Here is a 27,317-nt window from a genome sequence, read left to right as displayed (position 1 = left end):
TTTATGCGATAATTTATTCGTGTTTTTTATCGATTTGTTGAAGCATTTTATACAATTGTATGACAGAAATAAATTAAAAAAATTAAAATTCTATGTTGATAGTAGTATTGTAATAGTGTATGTTAATATTAATCATTATTGTCATTATCATTAGTATTATAAAGGACACAACTTATACAGATATAGTTTTATTTTAATGAGAATCATACATAAAATATGTAATTTATTTCGAATTTGTAAATAAACACATTATAGTATGTATTCTCACAAAATATATTATTATTTTATCATATGAATGAAACTACTTGATTCCCAATACAAAGTATTTTCGTAACAATAAATACATATTGCATGATTTTTTATTTATTCTCCACCATAATTTCTTCATCATCCTCAGAATTTTCACCACTTCCTATAAAAGTTTCTTCTTTTGCTTTTAAAAATGGTGGTGGTAAAAGAGATGAGAACTCCGATTTTTTTGGTAAATGTATAATATTACTTAGTGACATTTCTTCTATTAATGTGTCATCCATATTCTTGTCCTTTAAATCTTCTTCACTTTTAATAATCGATTGAGCAACATTAGATTTTTCAAGCAATACATGTAATTGCGGTTTTGTTCTATAATTAGAAATTTTATTATTACTGTTTATTAAGGAAGAAGTATTAAAGGAAGGCATAGGTGGAGATGTGGAAATTTGCTGAAGCTGATCATCTGAAGTACTTGTTTTTGTTATAGCTTTATACATTCGCTCAAGTGCCTTTGATTCTCTTTCAGACATAGATTTTTTCTTATCGGCTAAAGCATCCTTTAATTCAACCATAAAATTTTTAAACAACGTTTTATCTCGTTTAGAACTGTACAGTGATATTTCGTCGGCTTCTTCATTCAAAGGTTTCAAATATTCTTCCCTAATATATTCTTCGAATACCTCATCCATAATTTCCGGTTCTGAATCAGGTAAAATATGGATATTCGAATTTGCATTTAACATTGAAATATTCGTTTCCAAACAGTTAATTGTAGAACCACTATTTTGCGATTTTACAAGAAATAGACTACTAAACTCAATAAAATCTTTTGCAGTGTCAATACTTTTTTGAGCTGCAGTTAACTTCTGCATTGTGTTCTCCATACAACCTTCGTTTGTTACACTTTCAATTACATTGTTATCAATATCTTGGAGTATTGATAATATGTGGCTGTAAGCCAACTGTAATTTATTAGAAGCTAAATAAAGGTGCATATATAAATCTTGCCATTTAGATGAATCTGGACCTCTAAAATAATAGAAACACATAAACAATCCTTAATTTTTAACATTTATAAAGACATTTTAAAAAAGCATTCTTACCTATATTTATATGATATGGGTTCTAGTTTAAAACTATAATAAGCATCAATGTGTTCTGATAACTTGTTTTTATATATGCTTAAATACATAATTAAAAAGCGTATGATATAGGCCAATTGTAATTCAGGAATTTTCTTGTATGATTGCTGCCAAGTATAATTATCGTATGCTATAGTTAATAAATACAACATCTCAGACTGAGTGAGGATATAAGTATGATATAGAGTCTATTAAAAAAATAACATAATGTATAAAAATATACAAATATTAATTACAAAATAAGTACTAGAAGATATTTCATTTCAACCTTCAATTTTTGATAATTTATTTCACCATGTATTTCAAATGATTTACTATCAAATCTCGTTAATAAATCTTCATTACAAATATCTACTGGTAGCAGTTTTATAAGAGTTAAAGAAGCATGATAATAGATGCAAGCAATAACTCCCAAATATTTTACTAAATTTTCCATTATGGGTTGCAAATATTTCAGTCTACCTGCTGTGAGATCACTGTTGAATTAGATATATTAGAAATAATATAATATTACATAATAGTCTAATAAATTGTAAAATTTAAAAGCTTACGAAAATTGTTGGGAACTTTTCCCTTGGTGCAATTTTATTTTATACCCATATTTCAAAATTTTCAGTCCCTTCTTACAAAGATCAAAGAAATCATTCTGTAAAGACACAATAGATTTTAGATCCCTGTGTGCCCTTATTCTCAAAAATTCTATATAACTAATACAATATAATACAGCTAATGCAAATAAACTAGCTGAACTTTTATATTGGGTATTATAAGATATATAGGCTGAGGATGATAAAATAGTGCCAAATAAAATAAATTTTGATGTTATAGTCCTGCAAAAAAGATAATATGGGTATCGTTTTATTTGATTTAACTCTTGCACCAATTTTTGCTTTTTATAGTCGAGATAATTATAGTTAATTTCAGTACCATTTGATAAATTTAAAAGTTTACCTCCATGGTTTATATTCATATTTATCAAGAAAACTATGTATTGCACAACCATGATCATTTAAAAGAATTTTCGCATTTAAAATAGTTTCCACCTGTTTGTAGGATATACTATCATCCTAACATAAATAAAATTCTTCATTACAAATATTTTATAGTATTACTTGAGCATGTTGAGTATAATATTTACCTGAATTATTCCCAAGTATATAGAATATAATTTTTTAAAAATATTTTTTACGTTAAATATACAATCCTAAAAATACAAAACTCATTTATAAAATGCATATCGTATGATTTTCATTGGTTCATTTGAAAAAGTACTCACAAATAGTTTAAGATACTTCTTTTCATTTTTAGGTATTTGTTTTTCTATTGCTACACTTTCAAAGTCGGTATAACCTAATTTGCATAAATGTTCGTATAATGACGAACCCTAAAAAATAAAAAGTAAAATATAATAAAATATTAAACAATAATATATTATTGATTATTTATCAAATGTAGAAAAATTTAAAATACTTTTATGACAACATCTTCGTCTTCATCAGTGATATCAGTAGAATTCATGGTGTATTTATGTTTGAAACAAACAATGAATTATATAATATTATTTCAAGAATTTAAGTTTCTTTTACATTCATAAAATATACTTGTCAGAATATTTTATTGATATATTTTAGGTTAGGTAAAGATATTTCACATGTCACTTTATTTTTTTGTTGTTGTATAATATATAATTTGAACAGCTTCATCTTTCCTTATTCTATACAATTCCTGTTTTAAACTTATTTAATTTATTCCATTTACATAAAATAGAAAAAATTACAGAACTGTTTTCATTATCGTCCTATATATGTATCTCTCACATTAACCTATATACTTTGAATTGTGTAGAGGTTAGTTTTTAAAGTTCTCGCTTCTGTACCTCCAGTGAACCGCAAACAAAAATTCCTCGATTATTTTTTATATGCTTTTATCACGTTATTATTAAATAATGAAGAATTTGGTAGTAAAACAACGCGCTAGTCGTCTTTTAAATATCCTAGAAAACCAAATGTTAAATGTAAAAGATTTAAAAATATTGTATACTGTTGACTCAACTAATGATGATTTTTATATGCTTTTAAAAAATAAGTTATGTAAAATTCCATCGAGTTATGTGGAAGACATAAGCTTCTTCGAAATCGATGAAAATTTAGAATTCATCGGTTTGGAATATTGTAGTGTAACACAAGAACTATATGGTGTCTGTAAATCTGGCAGTATTATAAGAATAAATCTAGAACCTGAATTTAGATACGAATTGATAACTGATTTAAACATAGATTTACAATGCATGAAACTAAGCCCAGATCATGAAATAATCATATTAGTTACAATTAGTGGTATTGTGATTACAATGGTATCTACTTTTGAAATAATCTCAGAGGTAGATCTGCATGCACAATATTTTGGTCAAAAGCAATTTGTAACTGTTGGTTGGGGTAAGAAGGAAACTCAGTTTCATGGTTCAGAAGGAAAAAAAGCAGCAATATCTAAACCGACAGAAATATGTGAAAACGATCTAGATGATGGATTATATAAAATAACTTGGCGTGATGATGGTTTGTTATTTGCTGTTGGTTTATTGCATCCCGAAAATAAAGTTAGACAGTTTAAGGTATTTAATAGAGAAGGTATTTTACAATACACCAGTGAGATCGCTAATGGTTTGGAAGAATCATTGTCATGGAGACCATCTGGTAGTTTAATTGCAGCAACACAGATTTCACAAAACAAGCACCTTGTTGTATTCTTTGAGAAAAATGGTTTAAAACACAGAGAATTTTCACTTCCTTTTAAACCAAAAGAAATTAGGGTATGTGTGAATATTTGCATTTATTATTATTCTGAATAAATTAGAATAAAGAGTATAAGTTTAATATTTTAAAACTTATTTTAGGTGAAAGATTTATTTTGGTCTCCAGATTCAGAAATTTTGACTATTTGGTGTCAAATTCAGGCAGATTCTTCTTCAGTTCTACAACTATGGACAGAAAATAATTATCATTGGTATTTGAAACAAACTATTAAATTTCCCACAGATAACTTACTGATATGTGCCACATGGAGTACAACATCTTGTTTCAAAAAACTGATTGTTTTAACATACAAAGAACTTATCACGTTTGACTATAATTGGTCTGTTGATCATAGTAGAGGCATAACTGTACATGATAAATCTGTTATTGGCATCATTGATGGAAATAAGTCATTAATGACTGGTCTTAGAGTAGGAATTGTACCACCACCAATGGCACATAAAACTTTAGAAACTTCTGAGTCCATAAATGCTATTGTTTTTGCACCTGATATAAAAGGCAAAGCTACCTGGATAGACAGCAATGCATTCTTCTGTGTTTCTGCCAGTAAAAAATTAATATTTTACAAGTATTTAGTGGTAAATATAAATGAATTATAAATTATTTAAAATTTCACAAAGATTAAAGGATAATTACTAATGCATTAAAAAAATTAGGACTCATTCCTCTTAGACTATGAACATGTTGGAACATATGATATTAAATGGGATATTCTACTAGAACATAAAAATTTCTTTTACAATATGCATCACTTCTTATGGCTTAATGAAAACAACGTTTTATGTTCATTGTCAATAAATGATCAGAGCTTCCTTTGTGTTTTGATGTTAAGTGCAATAGAAGATCAAACACAGGGACAAGTTATATTGAGGTATATTTATTTGAAAAATTTGTTTGATTTAAATGTAGTATAAATTATACTTTAGTTTCGAAAATTAATAATTCTTTAATGTTTAAAGGCGAATACACATTATGGATGGTTTAATTCAACACATAGTTCGTTCTCCAGATTCAGATGAAGCATACATAATTGTAGACAATTCCATTACAAAATATACAAAAGAAACAGAACTAGTTCCAGTTGATACACAATTGCAAGGATATACGTATAAAGTAGAAGTTGTGAAAATTGGTACAAAGCACATGGTACTGTCATTATATCATAGGAACTGTTTTGCAATTAATGGAAAGCAAATTGCTAACAATATCACAAGTTTTTTCGTTCACTCGGAATTTTTACTTCTTACAACTGCACAAAATACTTTAATAAGCGTTAACTTGAACGAGAATGATTTTGAAGAATTAATAAAGCAAGATTTGACTGTAAAGCCATGGGAAAATCGACTCAATGATAAATCATTTTCAGGTATACCAATCATTAATTTCTAATTGTTAAGTTATTTTTAATATTATAATTAAGATGATTAATCAATATTTTTAGATATGAATATTAGAAGAGTGGAAAGGGGATCTCAATTGATTGCAGCTATTCCTAAAGATTCCAAAGTTGTTTTGCAAATGCCTCGTGGAAACCTAGAATGCATTCAACCAAGGGCATTGTCTTTATATATTATCGGATTTTACTTAGACAATTGCAATTATTTATCTGCCTTCGATTTAATGCGGAGACAACGAATAAACTTGAACTTGATCTATGACTATAATCCAAAAAAATTTATCGAGAATGCAAATAAATTCGTGGAACAAGTTTCCAAAGCGAGTTGGTTGAGTTTATTCTTGTCTGAGTTAGCAGATGAAGACGTTACCATGACAATATATGCAAATTACTATCGAAGACATCAGTCAGAATCAAGAAACCTTGAAATAAATAAAATTGAATCGATTTGCAGTTTACTGCGAAACATTATGGAAGAAAGGAATAATTCTGATCATTTAATTCAACCAATATTAATCAGTTTGGTAAAAGATAAAAAAAAGCGAGGAATAGAAGCTGCGTTAACGAAAATAAAGGAAATTCAGAAGTTAGAGGAAAAAAGTACGGGATATGAGAAACACATAATGTCTGATGAAGCACTAAAATATCTATTATACATAATGGATGTAAATGTACTATTTGATATAGCTTTAGGAATGTACGATTTTGATTTGACTATGTTCATTGCTTCTAAGTCACAAAAAGATCCCAAAGAATATATTCCATTCCTTAATGGCTTGAAAAAGCTTGATGAGAATTATATGAAATATTCTATTGATTTACATTTGAAACGTTATGAGTCTGCTCTTGAACATATTGCAAAAGAATCAAACAGATTTAACGAATGTATAAATTTGATACGCAATTATAATCTGTACACAAAAGCTTTAAAATTATTTGAGAAGAAAAGCAAAATGTATAAGGAGGTAGCCAGAAGTTATGGTGAATATTTATTGAATAAACGACACTATCATGAAGCTGGAATTATGTTTCATAGATCTGGTGATATCAAAGAAGCTTTAAATGCTTATAAATTAGCTAGTTGTTGGCAAGATGTTATTATATTATCTACTCAAATGGAACTAAGGTTGATATAAACAATAGATATAAAACAGATTGAAGTCATTATTATAGATTTATAAATTTATAAAATTAAATTATATCAAATTATATTTCAGTGAAACAGAAAAACACGTGATTTACCAGGATCTTGTAGAACGTCTAAAAACTAATAAAAAGTATGAGGAAGCTGCACATATTTTAATGAATTATTTCAGAGATGCGAAGGAAGCTATAATTTCTTTATGTAATGGTAAACAATGGAAAGATGCTGTAAGAATTGCGCATGATACCAAAAATCTAGATTTGATCGGTAGGTTTACACTTTCAAAAATAGCACATAAGTTAAATATCAATTTACTAAATTATTAATTAAAATTGTTATATTTTAGAATGTCATATAAAACCTAATGTATACGAATATGCGGATCACGCTCTATCACAAATAAAAAAAAATAGACAAGATTTTGAGCGATATAAATTGCGTCTTGCAACAGTCAGGCACAATATTTCTCAGAGAAACATAAAATCATACAATGAAATACTTTGTGACAATGAGTCGATATGTAACAAAGGCATTTCAGATATTCTTAGCGATACAAGTAGCGTTGTTAGTTCAACTTTGAGTCAAAGATCGAGATTGTCCACTATGTCTGGGTAAGGACGTTTGAGAATAATGAATAAAGTTTTTTTAATGAATTTGTGTTAAAAATTAAATATGTTTACGTGTGTATTACTTTTAGAAAAAGTTATAGATCCAGCAAAAATCGAAGAAAGCAGGAAAGGAAATTTTTAAGTTTAAAAGAAGGCAGTGTCTTCGAGGATCTGGCATTAATACAAACTTTGTATCAAATTATCAGCAATACGTACAAAGAACGAGGTTTGTGTACTTATTTATAGAAATTAATTATCATATAAATATTATATAATATTTCTAATTTCAGATGATTTGCACATATTGATACAAATGCTTTTGTATTTCGATGACGATGAATATGCGGAAAAAATACAAAATTCCATGGAAGAGTTACTTTTAATAATAGAAAAAAATAAATCTGAAATCTGGGATAAATCTGCACCTTCAAGCTTAGCAGACATGGTATACATTACACCATAATTATAATTGAGTTAATTAATTGCGCTAATTTTTATGTTTGTAAAAAATTTTAGGAAAATACAGAACTTACGACGATGACAGATTCACAAGGATTCTCTACCTGTTACAAATTAGTTGGTAAGTTATTGTTAAACTATTGAGGAAACTTATCTTAATTCTTACTCGAATTTTCAGAATCTTATATTACACATCCACCGGTAGCTAATTCTTCACCTTGGAAATTGAACATATTTTACTAATTAATAACAGTAAATATTTTTAGAAATCTAATTTTGAATTATATTTTACAATTACAATCTTCCCATTAAAAAAAGGATACATTTATTTCTGCTTATTTTTCCATTTATTTAATAAATCTCTAAGTTATTTATCATTAAAGATAATTTCTCTCTAGGTATATATGAAATAAAATATGTTACAATAATTATCATAGTTTATAACAAAGTTTTGCGAGGCAAACTCGCAGCTTTATAGTAAATCTATTGATTTCTATTATAAAACAAACATTTCGATATAAATTCAAATATATATATATTATAATATAATATTTAAATTTGTATGAATTATATGATACCCGGAAGAAACATTATTACAATTTATTTTCTATTGAAATTTTCTTTACATAAATTTTATACAATATTTACGTTCCAAACGCACACTGACAAAATGTCAGATATGAACAGTCATGTTCATTGATATAATATTTGTGGAAATATTGATATCAAAGTATAGATTATTAATATCGTCTGGAATACTCGGGTATTTTCATACATTAACATTTAAAACTATTTATAGAACTAATATCAAAATAAAAATGTTTTTATAATCATGAATAAAAGTTAAAATTTCTTCAATATTTCAGTATAAAAGATATGATTCACAATTTAAATACCTAAAAATCTTGTTTTCAATTAGATAAAAATTCGGCAAAATGTTCAATGACTACAAAGTTTAAAAATTATTGTATTTCTAATTTATAGGCTTTGCTAATCTATAGTTTATGATATATATTAGGAATATTTTATATTAAATAATTGAACTATATTATAATCTATATTAAATATAATCTAAAATAACTATCTTATTATCGTGTCTTTAGTACTTAATTAAATTTTATAGTCAATTGCAGTATTAATTTCTAAAATGACTTCAGACTGAAATCAAATCTATTCCAAATTTCTCAGCTTTCATTACTTTTACATCTTAATCATTTTGCCGAAATTTTACTGAATTTAAACAGAGATCCTTTGACAAACGTTGTTCGATAGTTTTCTATAGTGATCCAAAAATATACACATTTCCATATCAATTGACTATACTCATGCTTCTTTCTTTTTCTCTCCTCTACTATAAAACTTTCTCTATAATTACCCTAAATTGTGTAATTACGTGCATAGATAGAAAAAATCTTTAATAAGTAATTTCCATACTAAGTATCTGGTTTTTAATAAATCAGACATTATTCAACAAAATGCAAACTACCCTTACTCAAGAATAAAGAATATTCGAGTTACATTATATCATACGGAAATACTTACTAAAGTTTTTCTTTCTTTCTTACGAACTTCGTACAGCAACCCCGTAATATTTAGAATTAAAATGTCCCATTTTTAATAGAACTTGTATACTTGAGGCTAATATCTGTAATTAAAACGAGACTACCATTCACAAACTTTTAATTTAATAGATAAACAACTGTATTTTCTGTCTGAAGTATTTTTTCCCTGCATCTTTTTATAGGTAAGGAATCATTAGTTACCTTACTGAATTTTGTTTGTAGAAATATTTTTCATACCAAATTATTTACTCCAATAAATTTTGGAGCGAAAGTCATTATTTAGAAATAATTTTAATATTCATCATGGCAACCATCAAAATAAATTATGACATTTTAATTATGACATTTTTTATATGAAAACAATATGATAGGAAAAAAAGATAAATGAAGATAGTCTCGTCTTTCTCTCTTTTTTTATTTAGTCTGCTCATCTCATATGTTTCTACCTCCAAAAATGTATCATCCTATGTACGATGCAATTTATTTTGTCCAATGAAATATTGAACAAACAAATGTCTCACTACAATTATCTTTTAAAATGAATATTATACTGCCCTTTTATCTGCAGTAGCTAATAAATCTATTGTTGCTGATCTAAGTTCGGGTCGAGTACTAATCTTCATGCACTTTGCTTGGGCATATTTCTTTCTCACAGCTTGATACTTAATTTTATCCGCATTAACTATAATACTTGCTGTTTCCCGTACTACAGGGAATACGTCGTCCTTGGAATAGGTACTGTAATGTGCCAAGGTATTTGTCCAGACAACCTTTTGCTGGTCTTCGTCATCATTATCAATAATTCTGCATAATCAAAAAAAACAATAATGATGAATTATTAGTAAATAATAGTATCAACTATTATTTCATATTGATCCAATTTGCTTGTTTTGATTAATTTTTCTATATTAGGAAAGGAGAAAGCACAATGACTTTAATCCTTTAAGATAATATTTTAATAGATAACTTACAGGAAAGCTAAATATATTGCTGCAGCTGCAATAAGGCTTGGGGGATAGTGGCACACTTCATAGTGAACTAAGCTTTGTTCTAGAAAATATTTAGCCATTGTATGATGTATTGGGAGTGCCTAAAAACAATTTATTGAGTTAAAGATATAAAATTATGTGATATGAAAATTAATCAAATGTGATACAAATTTATAAATCACCTTTCCAGCTTTGCTGTACCTCCTTAGGAAATGTAAGGGTAATGGTCTACCAAAAGAATAATCTAATGTTTTTACAATAAGCATTTCCATTTGTAATATTTCTACCTTCGAGTATGCATTATCTGTGATATATACAAAATCATTTATATCTGGAGAATACATTTCTTCATACTTGCTAGCAATAAACATAGCAGTCACACCAACCAATTGTAACCTTTTCCTATCTATTGAGCGAAAAGCCTGTTGAAAGAAAACTTTTAATATTTATGTAGTTTTCTTCGAAGATAAATTTTAAGTTTTTATATGTAACAACAAACCTGTAAAAATCTATCAATGATAGCAACAGTTAGGTATAATGTTTCTTGCATTAAATGAAATTGTTGGTGTACATCCACTAACCAATCTATAAGTACACTCCTCATTTTTGGCGTAACTTCTTGTCCACATAGATATCCTTTTGAAATAGGGTACATACTTTCTAGAGTTCTTAAGTATTCATAAATGTCATTACTATAAATAGAAACTAGACTAGGATTTCCTTTATCTTCTTCATCAATATCTTCAACTGCTAATAGATCTGAGGAGAATGATTGAACCTCCTTTTTAGCAGGCAGTGATATCACACTCTCTTGAGAAACTGCAACCTTTATTACAGGTTTAACTATTTGTACAGGTAGTTTCTCAGTTGCTTTTTCTGGTGGTTTGATAGCTTGTTTTGGGGCTATAATTGGTTTCTTGTCTTTTATTAGCAAGCTAGTTCTATCAATGGGTTCTATGCCTCTTAATGTGTTCACTTTGTTTCCTATTTCACCCAAAGCAGCTCTTTTTGTCTTCCCAGGTATTGTGGTCACAGAAGACTTAAAATTCTTTGTATTTTCTTGATTTACAATATTCTGAAAATTTATTTCATGATACATATTTTGACTTTCTTGTACAGATCTTACTTGTTAAAAAAAGAAATACTCTTACTCTTTCCATATATATAAAAATAGATAATATTGTTACATATATAGTTATATATTGTTTACATATATTGTTACAATAGTTATTGTAACAATAACTTTTTTGACTACTATCAAAACTATTTTTTACAAATATTCTATATATATATATATATAACAATATTTTTCGATAAATCCAACTAATTTAATCTACTAATTATTGTATTACTTATTTTATGTTACAATACATGGAAAGTATGAAGAGTTAAAAGTAAAATATTAATAAAATAAAAGGATATATAACAAATATGAATTAGATATTTAAGTACTGATCTTCCTAGCAAAATAATAATTAAATATTAAAAAGAGACCTTATCATTTAAACAATTTTTAATTTTTAATATATCCGAGTATAGAAATATAACATTATAATATGATGTAAATAAAATAAATATAATATAATTCATGCAATAAATAGAAAATAAAATATGTGCTTTTCGTGATGTAATTACCTAGGTAGCACAAAATTCCGCCTAAATCGGCCCTAAATGTTTACAAACGCATTTCCGTTTAAGATACATGATGCAACTTACAACTAATTACATCTTTAATATTTTTATAACAATTTCTACCTTAGGATAATATTACATAACGAAGGAAAAGCTGAAATTTATGCAATTTATATAAAATATTAAAAGATGCACGGGGCTTTAAAGATCAAAATGTACGTTAATATTAAATTTCAAAAATCAAAATTTTTCGTTACTAAACAATCAAACGAGTGATATTAAAATTCGTATTATGAATATTAAAATACATACAGCAATCTGGATAAATCATAATGATTGTTATTTCGATGACTTTTGAAATAAATGAAGGGCATTTAAAGATGTCAGGAACAGACGGTTACCCTGTTCTATTGACCTCCCCTTGTTATCAATGGTTAATTTGATACACATCGATGTTTTTAAAATATTTAAAACTTACCGTGAGCGCGGTCCTATTTCTTAAAGCCATCGTTAACAAAGTCAGGAAATAATTACACGCAACACCAAAAGCTAGTCTTCCGATTAGTCTACTTCCACCGTCTCCCAAACAACGTTTAACTCGCAGTAACGACTCTGTCGGTTTGAATTTGTTTAGTCGATCGAACGGAAGTTCACCTTCTGCGGATGTTAGTATACAGAAGAAGAAATGCCGCGAAAGTAACGAGACCTGATTGGTCGATCGAATGGTAACGTATTTCAAACGTGTCACAATTATGTTTCACTTTTTTTATAAATTGATAAATTTCAGGCGGCTTTCTTATTTATTATATGAATGAATTAATAGTATGAAAGTAAATTTAATTAACTATTTCAAATCGTTTTTCAGAAAATGACTATACCTTTTTTACTGATGTTAGTTTTACTTGCTAAATTAGTTAGAAGAGTAATGTATTTTAAAAAATCGTCATTTTTTTAAATATTTGCACAACATTAGCTCTAAAATGTGCTATTTGAGAATTAGAAATTTTACAGTTATCTAATACAATCATATTATTTCACAAAAATGTTAAAATTCAGAATAGGTTCCCAATATTTTTTCTGGCAATGAGGCAATAAGCAATACATATTACAAGTAGTATTATATCGAAGACTCCCCAAACTTACCGACTATTAATTGTATTGTAAACAAAAATAAATTCTTTCATTGTTAAATAGTTGAATAATTAATAATTTTCTAGTTTAAACTTTCTATTTCAAACTGACTTCCCAAAAACGTACTTTTTTTAATTGTATGAGTGTTCTAACAAGCCGACAATGTATGCCTTATGTAAATAATGCCTTGATACATATTTTCTATTTCATAATTGTTTTTATTTCATGCTAAAGAAATGTTAAATCAAAGATCAGAATTCCTTGTGTCAATATATACATTATATTAAAACAGCTGATTCAGTTTCTATTGACGTGTTGTCCTAAAATTTATACTTAAATATATTTATTTGCATTCTGTTGCAATTAATTTTATATTGTGTTTATTTGCTTTTTGCATGCAAATGTTCAGCGTAGAGCTTATAATTAATTAAACTTGACATAAATACTATAGATCATACATATAATAACAATCGACAAATATCATTATTAGTGAATGCATAAACTCATAAATGATTATTATCTAATTAACAATCATAAATTGAAAATGACAATAAACATCGATATCAAATTAAAGCGAGCTAGTAAAATATATCATGAAGGGGTCTGTACTATAATTTACGATAGAAACATTATGAAACAGAAAATGTTGAGGTTATGTTTTAGGAAATAGTTGCCGGTTTTATATTGCTACAAACTAATTCTGACGTTAAACACGATGGAATATTCTTAAGTATGGAAGGTTCGGTCAATTTACAGCTTAGTTCGAAGAATTTTGGCATTTTTGAAGCATTTTACAATTCTGTAAAGGTTAGTTTTATCTAGAAATTTTCAGAAATATTTCTACAAATTATGGTTCTGTCATAAAATAAGAACCAAGTGGATCAACTAATTTTATCGTTTGTATTTTCAGCCAATACAATTAGTTCAATATACTTTAGATGTTGCTCCGAGTGGCAAAATACCGAGTGGTAGAACAGAAATACCATTCGAATTACCACTAAAACCTAGAGGGACTAAGTCTTTGTATGAAACTTATCATGGAGTCTTTGTAAATATCCAATATTTTATACGCTGTGATATAAAAAGAAGTTTCTTAGCAAAAGATGTAAGCAAATCGTTGGAGTTCATAGTTGAAGATAAGGTGCCTCCTAAGATACAAAAAGAGGCCAGTAAACCAGTGTGTTTTAATATTATGCCAGAATCATTGCAAAACACAAGAGATAGAATCAATGTACCCAGATTTTGCATTTCTGGGAAACTAGATTCATTGTATTGCAAGATTTCTGAACCCTTAACAGGAGAGGTAATAATACTATAATATGCATCGTTTGTTTGGTAAAGTAGTATGAAAAAACAATATTTTTGAAGGTGGTAATCGAACATTGTGAAGCTGTAATAAAGTCAATCGAACTGCAGTTGGTAAGAGTAGAGACATGTGGTTGTGCTGAAGGATATTCCAGAGATGGTAGGATGAGAATATATTAACATTTCATTTGTGATCTTATAATGCTATATTTATTTCAGCTACTGAAATACAAAATATACAAATTGGCGAAGGAAATGTTTGTACAAATTTACCTATACCAATATATATGATATTCCCACGGTTATTTACATGTCCTACATTAAGTACGAGTAATTTTAAAGTCGGTAAGGTCATTATATGACTTTCATTCTGGATTTTTTTATAATAAATTTGGTGATAAAAAGGTCATACTTCATTACAGAATTTGAAGTGAATTTGATCGTAATATTTGAAGATGATTATTTAGTTACGGAAAATTTCCCCATAATATTATCAAGATACTAAATCTTGTATAGAAATATAGTATTTTATATAAATTATATGTATTATTTACATATTGTATATATTTCTTATAATAAATGCAAATTTATGTAATTTCATTGAAAAAAATGTAAAAAGAAATAATTTTTTATCCTAATGTACATATTAATGGATGGATAACTTATTGTATTAAAAAGTTTCTTTTTACTCCAGTCCAACTTTTTGAGCAAATAATTTATAATATTTTTCAACTTGTTTATTATGAGTAAGTCCAACTGAAGCCAGCAGCACCACATAACCAAGCACAAATGTTAATAATTTATGTTGTTTAAACCATGCTAATAATCCTTTATTGTTAATACATCTAAAATATTAGAAGTTTATACATTCCTATATTCATGTATTTAAAAAATACATAAAAGTAATGAATATTATACACATACCTTGCTGCTTGAACTTGTTGACTGTAAATAAGGAGGTATCGTACCCTTACCAATTCACTATTTGTTACCAAATAATATTTATTTGGAACTCTTCCACCCATGGAATCTGATACTAAACTTCTAGCATCATCTTCTGTACAACATACTTTACATAAGAAATGATGAAACTTTCTTAATATGTATGATTTCTTTTAATATCTATTTACCTGAATCTCCAGTTTTTACATCTATATGATTAATAAGTTCACATAAAGCTATGCAGCTCATTTCACTTCCTAATACACTACCTCCCCACCCATAGCCAACCGGACTATATGGTAAACTTACACCTAATTCACTCGAAAGATATATTCCTTTACCAAATAATGAGTTCTAAAAGATATATTGCATTTAATCATGTTAGAAAATAGTAAAAAATTATATCATATGTCAAGTAGATTATTTTACCTTACACATACTCTGTTGTAGACCATAATGTATAATGGAATGGAAGTTCTCTAGTCGACTACCATGATAAGCATAAAATGTTGTGTGACCTTGAGCGATTGTTTTCCATCTGTCTTCTGAAGTAGATTGTTTTGTACTTGTAACTTGGAATATTAAATTTGGTGCAACTACTGGCATTTCTGAGGGTACTTTTCTCAATATCAAGTCATACTATATCGCAAACATTTTTCCAATATTCACAAAATTTAATTGTAAAATATGATTTGGAATGAAAATAGAAATTTCAACAAAATTTATATTATCATAAATATAAATATAATGAAACTTACATTTTCTTTTTTAATGCTTTTTATATAAGGATCTCTCAAGCGCACTAGAACCCACTGTAATAGATCTATAGCCATTCCATATTTTTCATATACATCTGATTCTGATAATGCTTTCAATATTACAGCCAATGGGGGAATTACTTCTATAGCTCTTCTCTATAATTAAGATCAATATATTCAATGATTATTACTCATTAAAATCATTAATGTGCAAATTATAAAAACAATAAGATTGATATTTTAAGAACTTTACCAAAGCTTCAATGTCTTTGCATTCATTTTTTATATACATTGGTGGAAATGGTTTTAAACAAGTATCATAGCGATATGTATTACAAGCTGCTACAAATAGGGACCATTTTAAATCAGCTGCTCTTAGATCTTTCTCCAATACATGTTTTAGACACTGAACTTTTTTTTCAACATCTTCTTGATTTGTGGAATCCAATCGAATTGTATATGATATATCTAACTCAGATTCTTTACAAATCCCTTGATCCAAACTTTTCCTTTGATTGGGGTTAGATTTTTTCTTCTCTTTATCATTGTGAAAGGTTTGTTTCTTGCTTGCGCTATCCATTATTGAGATTAATCAAATCTAAATTAAAATTTTTAAAAAACAAATTATCATTTTTCGTCTCTGTGTTATAATTCCAATCAAGAATCTACCTACCCAATAGTTACAAGTTTATATAATTATTTTGCGCTATATTGTATGTTTTCAATATTACAAAATCTTAGTTGATAAAGCGTTAACAAACTACGATGGTAATTTGTAAATTAATATTGTATATGTAACAAGTATCAAATTGTATCACATAGTAATCACAATAGTTATGATTTTGTCCAAATAACGGACAAATATAGTTATATAAAACATTAATCTCTTAAAGAAATATTTTACTCATATATATGATTGCAATTTCCTTGGATAAAGAAAGTTAGTTTATTTCATACTTATAAAATTTTAAATTTCAAACATATCGCCGGTGTTTTTTCATTTTTTTGATCACAGTTACTAATGATTTAGTAATTTGCCATTATTCCGTACAAAACAAAGAAACAAAGAACAAAAAAGGTAAAAAAGACTAAAAAGTTTTTATAAAACAGCAAATCAACGTAAAGTCCGCTATCATTCAAGTATTATAAACTATATGCACAAATAACTACTTCCTTTGAAACAATGTAATTCTTGGCAGTAATACAACTTTCACAAAACGAAATGTAGATCAATGCGAAAAATTAAACATCTTGGTAGGAATATTTGCATCTTAAGAGTTTCCTAATGTTTGCACACTTTTGTTCAAATTTATTTGAATTTTATATATACTGTAGATGTTCAATGAACAATTATAACTTTTTAAAATAATTGATTATTAAAAAATGTTACGTTTTTATTTTTGTATTAATTGTACAAATAAAACGCAATATTAAAAAAAAAATAAATAACTGGTATAGGATCAAAGGAGTATTTTAACTATTATGGCTAAAATTCTATCCCATGCAAATTTTGTTTTAATATTAGCGTTTTGTAATAATACCATTGCAATGTTATTTATTATATTGTATAATAGCTCTTCTATATTCAATATAATATTGAATATTAATAAAATATTTAATTGCATTTATTTGTATTTAATAATTTCTAAAATAAAAAATGTAAATAGGGTGAAATTTTCATGATAGTGTTAACGTGATTTCCTTTAGCGATAACTTTTGAGGGTTAATATATACATTTATACATAAATAATGAGAAATTCTCTTTTAATTTATGTTATGTTTTACATTAGAATTAAATACATACATAATAGTTAGTCACCAAATATTTCTTATTTCTTTAAATTGAAAAATAAATGACAAGTAAAGCGTGAAATGTTTACCTTTATAATGAGTTTAAAATACTCTTAAAAAATATCAAATTTTTCCAACGTTTTGCAATATTCGACGACCGGCATCTTCGAAATGGAAATTTTTGTCAGTGACGAATGAAAAAAAGATAGCCTTTTATTTAAAATAATATATATAATCCTCCGCGTTACAACGAATTTGTACAGAAATCATGTGAACATTGGCCTGAAATCTCATTACTCCTATCACAGATCACATATGTTTCATTACGTTCGTTTGTTACGCCGATGTTTCTCTCTTTTAGTTTAATATTATTTTTTACACCCCCCCCCCCCCCTTAATTTTTCATCAAATTCATATATTAAAGGTACCAGAGCATACAAAAATTGAAATCGATATTGCAAGAAACGAATTAGTAATAATTTTATTATGTAATAAATACTTCTATTAAAGTTACAAATAAGTAATGCATATTTCAAATAATATATGTAATACATATTTCAAATAATTGGGAGCACATTTATAGGTGTTCAAAAACTGTTTCATAAATTTTCATAAACTGCTTTTCCTGTTATTGTCATTAATAAATATAAAATTTTACAATTTTCTAGGGTTTACGATGATTTAAATACTAGTAGCAAAGAGGAAATGTAATTCCAGTTGTTAATTTATAAAGTGTATACTCATAAATTCCCTATACCATGTTACCGTATAGGGAAGTTTCTCAACAAAATTGGCAAGCGTGTAACTCAATGTCATGCTTCAAGGTAAACTATCGATGACGTCAGTGTACGTCACTTAACAAGTGGGAGTGGATGGATAGATGTCGGCAGCCGTGGTGCCTCTCGCGAATAATCGCACACGAAATTCGCAACGGACGATAGCCCGCGTCGTCACGATAATGTTGTGTGCTTCTTAGCGATGTAGTTTTTCGTGGTGAAGAAAACAAGCGTAGAAGAAAAGAAACAGAAAAACGTTGAAGAAGTAAGAAAAAAAACGACGACAAGAAGAAGGCAAAAGCGACACATCTCGCCACACGTGTTTCCGCGGTAAATGGAAAAACACCGAAATCGGTCTGCGCATGCCCGGCCACTGATGACGTCACGAAAATTGTGCTTTTGATCAAACTCACTCTCTCGCCGTTCCTTTTTTTTTTCACACCCGTGGACGTAATAATGTGGAAAGTGAAATAACTGTACGGAAAAGCTCTGTAGGAGCCGCGGAGAAGCCGGTGAAAATCGTAAGTAAATTTCACTATCCTTTTTATCATTAACAGAAGTCATCCGTTGACTTACAGTCTGTTAACATGGCCTTCACATAAATGTGCGCACACATGCGCGCAAACACGGATACACATGCGCGCAAACACGGATACACATGTAGGTATGTATGTATACACATGCACACTTGCATACACACACATACACGTCGTAAGCGTTCACGATTTTCAGGAAAAAAAGCTCGTTGCTTTAGCGATGTTTTAATCGTCGCGTGTTTTTAAGCACTTACGAGTAAATTCATGAACTTATGTGATGAAGTTGAATAAATTGGATGAGTATGAAGGGCCTTTTTCCTTACACGAGATATATTGATCTTGTTCCAAAGGAACTATTGAAAATGACAGGTCCTATTTTCATTTGGATATTATTATTTTCTCTGTTAATTTCGTTTTATTCTTTTGTATTCTTTGTTAGGTAGTTCTTCAACGTATCATATGGTTTTTTTTTTTATTAATTTCATCTCACGATGCACACTGATTTTCGGAAGTTTACCTCGTGTCTGTGTGTATCGGTGAAAAAAATAATGATTTTTGAAGAAAATCATCGTTTTTGGTTTAACGAAAAATAATTTTTCAAGGTGTCCGTAGCTTCATGTTAGAATGTTTAATAACAAGTTCGTTCAATGTATATGAATATGGAAAACAGTCTTCCATGATCAATAAATATTCAAAGACTTTTTTTATAACAAATATACAATATTAACATAATTATATTTTTCTGTAAAGTGTGAATATCTTATTAAACTGATTATTTAATATTTATTACAACTTTAATAAATGACAAAGATAATTTGTAAAATATTGGGATATATTAAAAAAGACTATTTCCTATTATCACACTACATGAAAAATATTAGGAATATATAAATATTAGTACGCGTCTTTTACCTCTTTCATAATATAATAATTAATGAACAAAATTTAATTTTTGATTGAGTGTTAAATAGAATTAATATTTTGATAGTAAAGAATTAAACATTTCTTTTACTAGGTCATAACAATTAAGTTTTTATGTTCAAATAACGTAAGTTAGATAGACTTTTTTGTATTTGTGTAGAGGATTCTAATAACGTAAAGAGTTTGTATTCTTTATTTACATGTTTTGCATTACAAATGATTTTCCATAAACGATTAATATCTAGCACGTAGTTTTATAACTTTATGAAAACATTCTTGTAATACATCTTGAAATGAAGAAATGTTTTAGTCACTATGTAACAATTTCTAGACATATTTCACACACACGTAGAAAATAAAAATTTCATAAAATGATACTAATGAAAAAAAAGGCAGCAGTTTTATACATAGAATTTGTTTTGATTATTCTTCATATATAGTGATATTTTTTGACAGTTTATATAAATAAAATGAACTTCTCATCGTGCATTCAACATTTTCTCATATAATAAAAATCATACGATGCATGATAAGAGCAAATAAAGATTATAGAGATAAATACATAGAATAAATTTAGTAATTTATTTGTTTCAAATATAGATTATTTTCAAAAAATATTTTTTATTGGAAGTTTTGTAAATAGCTGTGAGATGCTGCCACCTACAGACTTGAATCTTAATTGCATTTAGCTTCATCGGTAAAGTAGAGATCGGGTTTTTTATGCTAATTTTTTTAATAAAATACGCAAAAGAAAAAGAAGAATAGATAAAAAATGTATTTATAGTTTCGTTAATAATATGTAACATTCTTTCTAAATACTTTTTGTTGTACATACTTTCTTTTATAATGAAGATGATACATCATTAAGTCATCTTACAATTACAGAGTTGTTGCGAATGATGTTTTTCTATAAATCTTCTTATCTTTTTAAAGTAACATTCATTTGAAACGTTCTTTCATAAAAGATACCAAGAAGAAACAGAATTCAATATTCTACTCAGGAATACAAGAGAAGAAAAAAGTATATTTCGCACTGCCACTCCCTAGGGTGCTAACAGTGGTACCTCATTTGTCATAAAAAAGACCCTAGTTAACTTTATAATTTTACGTCACTCTTCTGCATCGTGAATGATCTGCTTTAAATCCTTTTTCTCGGAAGTTTTACGCGTCTATTAATTCCTTTATAGTCGATCCTTTGTATAACATAAAATTTTAAACATAAATAATACTTTAGTGAAATAATATTATCAGAATATTTTTATTATCTTGACGTCTAATACATTTTTATGGAATTTATTTTTCTACAATATGTTGCAGAACTTAATACTAGATCTGCCAGTCTGTAATATGTATCTAAGTGTGTTAGAAATAACTAATTGGTATTAAAGCAATATGATGAAAGTGAATAAAATATATGTAATTATACTTGTGTCTATAAATAATAAAATTAAGCATTAATATTACCAAAGATACTTGTGTAAATACTGTTAATAATTGCAAAAACAGAAAATGTAATAACAGTCGTTTTAACTGGTTTAATAGTTCTAGTGTATAATATATCTAGGGAAAAATGGAAGTAATTATTGCTGTTTTTTGATTCATAGTCTGAAGTTAGTTTAGTTTTTGAGCTCTCACGGGATTATTAAGAGAAGAACATACCTGGCGAAATATATAGCTATTCACGAAAATAGTATTAGAATACTTATCACAGAAAATTGTTATATTTATAAATATATCTGTTATACGAATAATTTTTAAATAAGATACCACCTCCATGATTATATTGATCTAATTTGAAACCAATCTGAAAATGTACACAGAAGTTACAAGATATTTATCATCTTAAATATATTAGTAAGCGTTAAATATGATCCCATTGAATAATATTGTGACTTGTTAATATAATGATTAATAAACTATTTAAATACTTTTATGATTTCTGCGAAATATATGCTTGTACTAAATATCTTGTGATTTCTAGATACATTTTCAAATTTGTTACAAACTTCACCGATACAACCGTGATACTTGGATCTCATAGCGGTGCTAATGTAATTTTAAAGCGTTTTATATAATACACGTAAAGATGCCTACAAGTATTCGAATAATTTGGTGTAGGGGGAACGCGATCCTTCTCTCAGCGAAAGGAAGTTAACATGGGAACCAATGCGTTGGTCCGTTACGCGCATTTCGACGGTTATATCAATTGTATCGTGTATTATCGTGTATTATCGTGTATTATCGTGTATTATCGTGTATTGTATTGTATTATCGTGGAATCTCGCATAACTTGAACCCGTCTAATAATGCGCGACCGCTTGGTTACAAAGAATTACACGACCTCGTGGTACAAAGCGCGTTACAATGTGGGTCCTCGAGTCTATGCAGATGGATGGAACTCGTATGACCTAAACGTTTGTCCATTATTTTGAAACATACCTGAATAGAATTATCTTACCTACCTTACCTACCTTACCTTTTTGTAATTCGTTTTATTAAATCAGGTGAAATTAAATATCTCTTCGTTGGACTAACAAAAATATCGGATCGAATAATTTGAAAGCCGTAATTAGTCGAACGGATTTGTCGAATTAGGAGCTATTAGACGAATGATTGAAAATTCGATTTATCGAAAAATTCATTCGATTCTGCGGACCAGTTGAATGATTCAAGCTTGTGATAATTTAACATAACTCTGCTGGGTTCCTTGAATTTTTATATTTCATATATTCATTAACAATTAATCTCATACGTTATTCAAACTTCTTCTTCGTCGCGATTGACGTGAAAATCTCGATCTAAGATATCGGACTTCTTCTTTATTTCGATCTCAAAATCTTTTTGCGAAAAGTTTCTTCTATACTTCATCCTTCTCTAGAAAAATTAGATATTTTCGATTATTCGAACAATTTGTATCTTACAGGCGATTGAAATTCTTTTTCAAAATTCTATTTCGACGAAAGCTTCGTCTATGATAGAATACATACCATTTAATTATACCGGTGAGAGACTGCACGGTCGATAGAAAGGAAAGTAGATAGAACTTTTTTTGGGTCAGTTCGGCTATATAAATTTTCCATTTCGTATCGTGTCATGATTACTCTTATTCGAACGGCATTGCTTTCCGGTAATTTCGTTGCACCCGAAAAAAGACCCAAGTTCATAAAAATTCCACGAAGAAATTGTGCACGTCGCCCTCGTCATCGATCCCACCCACTCGCTAAAGAGAAAGAACAGTTTCATCGATAACCTTCCCGAGAACAACCCTAAACACTGACGTCATTCATTTTCGAAACATTATGCAAGCTTTGTAAATTGCATATTATCTTCTGCGAAGAAGCGTGAAACGTCAACTTTCGATTCCTTAAGATGAACCGATGTTTTTTTTTTCCTTTCTTTTTTTTTTTTTTTTTTGCTTTTCCGAATCAAGCTGAATCCAAGCGTGTTCGTCCGAAGTCGTTTCAGCGTGTTCCGCCTCTTCGTTGATCTTATTAAGGATAACGAAGGAGGGAAGTATGGAGAAAGGAAGAGAAAATGAGGGAAAGTGGAGAGAAAAGGTGTAAAAATGGGGAAGGAATGAAAGAGAGACGGGGGGAAAAATGAAAGGGTTAAGGGAAGGAAGCAAAAGTGGAAAGAGCAGGGGAGAAAAGAAGGAAGAAAAAATAGAGACGAAGAGGATTGAAGGGGAATTATTAAGTACTTATATCTGGTTTTATGCGATGGCATGGTTCCGGTAGAAATTACTTAGCGTCCGTTTAATATAGGATTTTTATAGCGTTACGAAAATCTATTCGATTTGTCGTAAATCATTCAAGACTTTAAACCATAAATAGCACGTATCTTATCCGAGCTTTCTACAAATTTGATTTAATTAGCAACTAAAGAGGATGTTAATTTTATTGAAATCCTACTGTTTCATCGTTGAAACAATATTATCCTGGAATTAACCTGTTAACCTGGAAAATATAAGTTAACTCTTCGTTCGAATTCCTTTATTGATTTATTATATCGGTCTCATATTTGTTACAAATAAATTATATCATATATCTGCACCGGTGAAGATTAATACTCGTTTAAGTGAAATTGAAATTTTAATAATACCAATGCGTACAAAAAGGTCTCACAAAGTCTTTTCACGATAGATTAAAATTTTATTTGAATTTTTCACAGAATTCATATTCAAAGCGCTAGAATTTTATATCCATATAGAATTCTATTAAATTTATTACGTATGACACAGTGTTACAGTACCTATAGTATATAATACTTGAGAAATTGTATTTCTATTGTAAATTATAAATTATACAAATTATATCGTAATTTCTGTTGATTGATTTCTTTCTGACTTTCTGACTAAACGACCATCTGATTAACAAGTTGAAGATTTTCTGTTCAACGTAACACGGTCGTCTGGACAGTGATGTTTCGCGAGCGAAATTAAAAACAACCTTGCACCGATGCTTTCCAACAGAAATTTATTTTATATAACGTAATATGAATATTTACAGCAATAAACTTTATACCAACAAGCCTTTCAAAAAGTATAGACTCTACTTTGTTTCGAAAAGAAACTATTATTTGTTAAGATCGATCGACGTTGCTACGTGCTACAAGGTTTAAATTATTACAAACTTTGTACCATCCATATGTATGGATTAAAAGAATATTCTATAAAATCTAGAAAGAACGATTGCAGCTTCGTTTCGTATCGCCTCTCGACCACGCAATTGTCTAGAAAATTTATAAAATGAATAATACTCTTTCGACGATACTGTTTATAGTCACTTTATAGCAAAAGAAATTCTACGGAAATATTGAACTCGAAAAGTGGAATTTTGGCCACAAAAAAGCGAATCTTTGGAACACTGTGGCGCCAATGAATGTATCTCCTTCTCCTTTTTACACATCGTGAATTTCGTCTCGGTGAAATTGGCACAGTTGGAAGATTTACCTTGGTTGCGAATAGCCGAGAGACCAGGTGAGCCGATTGCAGATCGCCGGGACCACCATCGGTGGCTGCTTTGCAATCGATGGTGAATTTAGAAATAACGTTTAAAGCGATTTGTCGGGATCTTTTAATGGGACCGGGCGCCGACTAATTTGATTCGGCCACTCTGCAATTCTGACGCTCGCTTTAATAATTCACCGGGCATACGTCGTATTCTTGGAACCGGAATAGATGGGTTATCCATGATAAAATATAATTCGAACGGTACGTGTGTCGCACGCGTATCAATTTTCTGTTCTGACGAAGCATGATTTTTCGAGTGATCTATTCGCTAATAGGATATTCGAACTTGAACTTTGCTGGGGGATATATAGAGGCTACGAAAAATTGTATACCATTGTAATTATTATGGCATTTATATACTAATCGATTAGGTTTATTGTATTAATTTTCGCATCATTTGGTAGTACTTTTATGCGTGTGCAAAGAATTGATACGTATTGCAAAATTGAAATGTAGCATGTGTTAAGGAGACGCATCGTTGGAAAATTGGAAAATTTCATAAAATATATTGACAAAGTTTGACTGGAAATATTTAGAACGCTCTATGTATTCTTATGTATTTTTCGATTTACGGATGAGATAATGAGAAGATCGATTGATTTGAACCAAATCAATCGATCGAAACGGGGTATTATGCTACTTTCGAGTTTTATCTATAAATACGAGTTTAGGATATTCTGATTTTGATTCAAGATATTTAATATTTTTCTCATTTGTTTACGTACTATTTTCATATTTCAACTATTTATATTTTTATTATTCAATGGGGTTGTAGATTTTTGTTGCGTTAAGGAGAAGGTAAGTGAAATTTTTTTTATCTACAAACTTCATTTTCTTATTTTCTTCGTATAGGTAAATTATTGTTCATATCTATTTCTGGAAATTCTTTACTTTCAAATTCCTTAGTTGTCTGAAGGTAATCAGTATTCATCATATATCAGAAATTACTTTCTAGAGAATTAAATTATGTACATACGTAATATTGCATATATTGGATAAATCCAGTTAGTATTGGACATTTTTAGCGTTGGGGTTCTTTTTTTTTTTTTTTTTTACCGGAAACAAGAAATTTTCTTTCTCCTAATACGTATCTGTACTTGAAGAAAAATTAACGTTTAGTACAAACGCAATATAAAACTTCTTCAGTGATGCTAAAACTTGCCTTTCGCTATTATTTTCATTCTAAAGAAAATCAATATTCAATTGAATACATTAAAAAAAAGTTTCTTAACACTAGAATAACCAGCCTGTAGTATATTTGTATTTAAGCATATTATATATAAATAGGCATATTATATATAAATTATTTATTATATATAAATTTATTTTCTAAGCTTTCTTATACTTTTATACTCGAATATTCCTTGAAAAGAAAGAACAGCTTTTCTTTTTTGTTCCACTAGCTTTTGCTTCCGGGTATATGATTTATAATATTACGAAATAAGGATACAGCATACACGTGCCTATAAAAATATTCAAAAAGGAAAAAGATGAAAACGGCAGATATTGTGTTCGAAGAAGATTCCCATTACGTAACTTTTCCAGTTCTTCGATATTCCTTGAAAAAAAAAAAAGGAGGAAGAATCTTCTCTCTCACTTCGTATCTTTCGCTAGAATATAATTTATAATATTACAGTTAATTTATGATATATAAAATAAACATATGAATATCGAATATAGAAAGAACATAGGAAGAAGAATTTTGTACTGAAAAAAAAAAAAAAATTTCTACTCTACAGTCTTTCTTATATTCCAATATTCCTTGAAAGGAAAGAGAGAAGGAGTTTCCCTTTCTTGTTACACTGCCTATCTTCCGTTTCCCGCGGTAGCCATGTTCCCGCGCATCACGGCTGAAGAAGAACCGGATGTCAGTTCCCCAGAAACTCTCTTCTCCCCCTTTCTGTCTCTGCCCGTCTCTCTCGCTCTTCCTCTTTCTCTCCGCAATATCGGAAAAAGCGTCCCAGCTCGTTTTCCTTTTAACCGTCATTTTTTCCCCCTGGTTAAAGCTAGGGCTGTCTTTGAGCCTTGCGTTCTCGCGTCAGGTCACGATTGACGTAAATCTGAACGCAACTCCGATGATTCCTTCCGCCTACTCTCACGTGCGATGTACACGTGTCATTGTGGTCAAAAGTCGATCGTCCTGCAGGTA

The 27,317-nt window shown here is 28.7% G+C and overlaps 6 protein-coding genes across 11 annotated transcripts in view; 3 read left to right on the top strand and 3 right to left on the bottom strand.

The window, feature by feature from the left end:
- Window positions 1–172: 172 nt before the first annotated feature.
- Window positions 173–3,010, bottom strand: LOC126874037 (uncharacterized). 2 transcript variants are annotated; one of them, XM_050635612.1, is made up of 8 exons: window positions 2,865–3,010; window positions 2,671–2,778; window positions 2,533–2,598; window positions 2,346–2,461; window positions 1,946–2,224; window positions 1,663–1,870; window positions 1,356–1,582; window positions 173–1,281 (listed from the first exon to the last, which is right to left on the bottom strand). In XM_050635612.1, exons 1-8 carry the CDS (start codon window positions 2,910–2,912, stop codon window positions 360–362), a joined length of 1,974 nt encoding a protein of 657 aa, XP_050491569.1. In that variant the 5' UTR covers window positions 2,913–3,010; the 3' UTR covers window positions 173–359. The 2 variants fall into 2 exon arrangements, with proteins under 2 accessions (XP_050491569.1, XP_050491570.1); XM_050635613.1 differs by lacking the exon at window positions 2,346–2,461 and having other exon boundaries at window positions 1,946–2,040.
- Window positions 3,011–3,339: 329 nt separating this feature from the next.
- Window positions 3,340–8,142, top strand: LOC126874032 (putative elongator complex protein 1). The gene is made up of 11 exons (XM_050635595.1): window positions 3,340–4,203; window positions 4,288–4,785; window positions 4,864–5,078; window positions 5,167–5,573; window positions 5,649–6,729; window positions 6,821–7,014; window positions 7,094–7,358; window positions 7,445–7,581; window positions 7,646–7,800; window positions 7,872–7,935; window positions 7,993–8,142. Exons 1-11 carry the CDS (start codon window positions 3,340–3,342, stop codon window positions 8,055–8,057), a joined length of 3,945 nt encoding a protein of 1,314 aa, XP_050491552.1. The 3' UTR covers window positions 8,058–8,142.
- A 1,074-nt stretch (window positions 8,143–9,216) lies between these two features.
- LOC126874045 (G2/mitotic-specific cyclin-B) lies at window positions 9,217–13,189 on the bottom strand. Its single transcript, XM_050635641.1, has 5 exons — window positions 12,476–13,189; window positions 10,865–11,440; window positions 10,548–10,787; window positions 10,348–10,466; window positions 9,217–10,180 (listed from the first exon to the last, which is right to left on the bottom strand). Exons 1-5 carry the CDS (start codon window positions 12,503–12,505, stop codon window positions 9,922–9,924), a joined length of 1,224 nt encoding a protein of 407 aa, XP_050491598.1. The 5' UTR covers window positions 12,506–13,189; the 3' UTR covers window positions 9,217–9,921.
- A 236-nt stretch (window positions 13,190–13,425) lies between these two features.
- Window positions 13,426–15,043, top strand: LOC126874056 (vacuolar protein sorting-associated protein 26C). Its single transcript, XM_050635676.1, has 6 exons — window positions 13,426–13,729; window positions 13,792–13,935; window positions 14,039–14,431; window positions 14,497–14,593; window positions 14,653–14,778; window positions 14,856–15,043. Exons 1-6 carry the CDS (start codon window positions 13,622–13,624, stop codon window positions 14,936–14,938), a joined length of 951 nt encoding a protein of 316 aa, XP_050491633.1. The 5' UTR covers window positions 13,426–13,621; the 3' UTR covers window positions 14,939–15,043.
- On the bottom strand, window positions 14,942–19,256 carry LOC126874047 (protein mono-ADP-ribosyltransferase PARP16). Of its 5 annotated transcripts, none has more exons than XM_050635647.1 (7): window positions 19,114–19,256; window positions 16,387–16,731; window positions 16,134–16,289; window positions 15,805–16,014; window positions 15,564–15,729; window positions 15,358–15,502; window positions 14,942–15,278 (listed from the first exon to the last, which is right to left on the bottom strand). In XM_050635647.1, exons 2-7 carry the CDS (start codon window positions 16,711–16,713, stop codon window positions 15,119–15,121), a joined length of 1,164 nt encoding a protein of 387 aa, XP_050491604.1. In that variant the 5' UTR covers window positions 16,714–16,731; window positions 19,114–19,256; the 3' UTR covers window positions 14,942–15,118. The 5 variants fall into 5 exon arrangements, with proteins under 5 accessions (XP_050491604.1, XP_050491603.1, XP_050491601.1 ...); XM_050635646.1 differs by lacking the exon at window positions 19,114–19,256 and adding an exon at window positions 18,014–18,297; XM_050635644.1 differs by lacking the exon at window positions 19,114–19,256 and adding an exon at window positions 16,807–18,001.
- LOC126874040 (myocyte-specific enhancer factor 2) overlaps window positions 19,074–27,317 on the top strand; it is a 79,981-nt gene continuing 71,737 nt past the window's right edge. The window contains exon 1 of the mRNA XM_050635621.1: window positions 19,074–19,221. The gene's annotated coding sequence lies outside the window, so the exon portion shown is untranslated. The remainder of the gene's footprint in view (window positions 19,222–27,317) is intronic.

The sequence above is a fragment of the Bombus huntii genome, chromosome 15, assembly GCF_024542735.1.
Source record: "Bombus huntii isolate Logan2020A chromosome 15, iyBomHunt1.1, whole genome shotgun sequence".
Lineage (NCBI taxonomy): Eukaryota > Metazoa > Arthropoda > Insecta > Hymenoptera > Apidae > Bombus > Bombus huntii.
Note: the sequence above shows the minus strand (reverse complement) of the source record. Positions and strands in the feature narration are given on the sequence as shown.

Coding starts and splice junctions, on each gene's coding strand:
- LOC126874037 (XM_050635612.1), bottom strand. CDS start 2,912: ATGAATTCTACTGATATCACTGATGAAGACGAAGATGTTGTCATAAAA. Junction 2,599..2,670: donor AGAAGTATCTTAAACTATTT/GTGAGTACTTTT, acceptor TTGTATTTTTAG/GATTGTATATTTAACGTAAA. Junction 1,282..1,355: donor CCCATATCATATAAATATAG/GTAAGAATGCTT, acceptor CTATTATTTTAG/AGGTCCAGATTCATCTAAAT.
- LOC126874032 (XM_050635595.1), top strand. CDS start 3,340: ATGAAGAATTTGGTAGTAAAACAACGCGCTAGTCGTCTTTTAAATATC. Junction 4,204..4,287: donor TTAAACCAAAAGAAATTAGG/GTATGTGTGAAT, acceptor AACTTATTTTAG/GTGAAAGATTTATTTTGGTC. Junction 7,015..7,093: donor CAAAAATCTAGATTTGATCG/GTAGGTTTACAC, acceptor GTTATATTTTAG/AATGTCATATAAAACCTAAT.
- LOC126874045 (XM_050635641.1), bottom strand. CDS start 12,505: ATGGCTTTAAGAAATAGGACCGCGCTCACG. Junction 10,467..10,547: donor GGTACAGCAAAGCTGGAAAG/GTGATTTATAAA, acceptor AATTGTTTTTAG/GCACTCCCAATACATCATAC. Junction 10,181..10,347: donor GCAATATATTTAGCTTTCCT/GTAAGTTATCTA, acceptor TTGATTATGCAG/AATTATTGATAATGATGACG.
- LOC126874056 (XM_050635676.1), top strand. CDS start 13,622: ATGCATAAACTCATAAATGATTATTATCTAATTAACAATCATAAATTG. Junction 13,730..13,791: donor GTAAAATATATCATGAAGGG/GTCTGTACTATA, acceptor GTTATGTTTTAG/GAAATAGTTGCCGGTTTTAT. Junction 13,936..14,038: donor CATTTTACAATTCTGTAAAG/GTTAGTTTTATC, acceptor TTGTATTTTCAG/CCAATACAATTAGTTCAATA.
- LOC126874047 (XM_050635647.1), bottom strand. CDS start 16,713: ATGGATAGCGCAAGCAAGAAACAAACCTTTCACAATGATAAAGAGAAG. Junction 16,290..16,386: donor GCAAAGACATTGAAGCTTTG/GTAAAGTTCTTA, acceptor TCTTAATTATAG/AGAAGAGCTATAGAAGTAAT. Junction 15,503..15,563: donor TGTAAAAACTGGAGATTCAG/GTAAATAGATAT, acceptor TCTTATGTAAAG/TATGTTGTACAGAAGATGAT.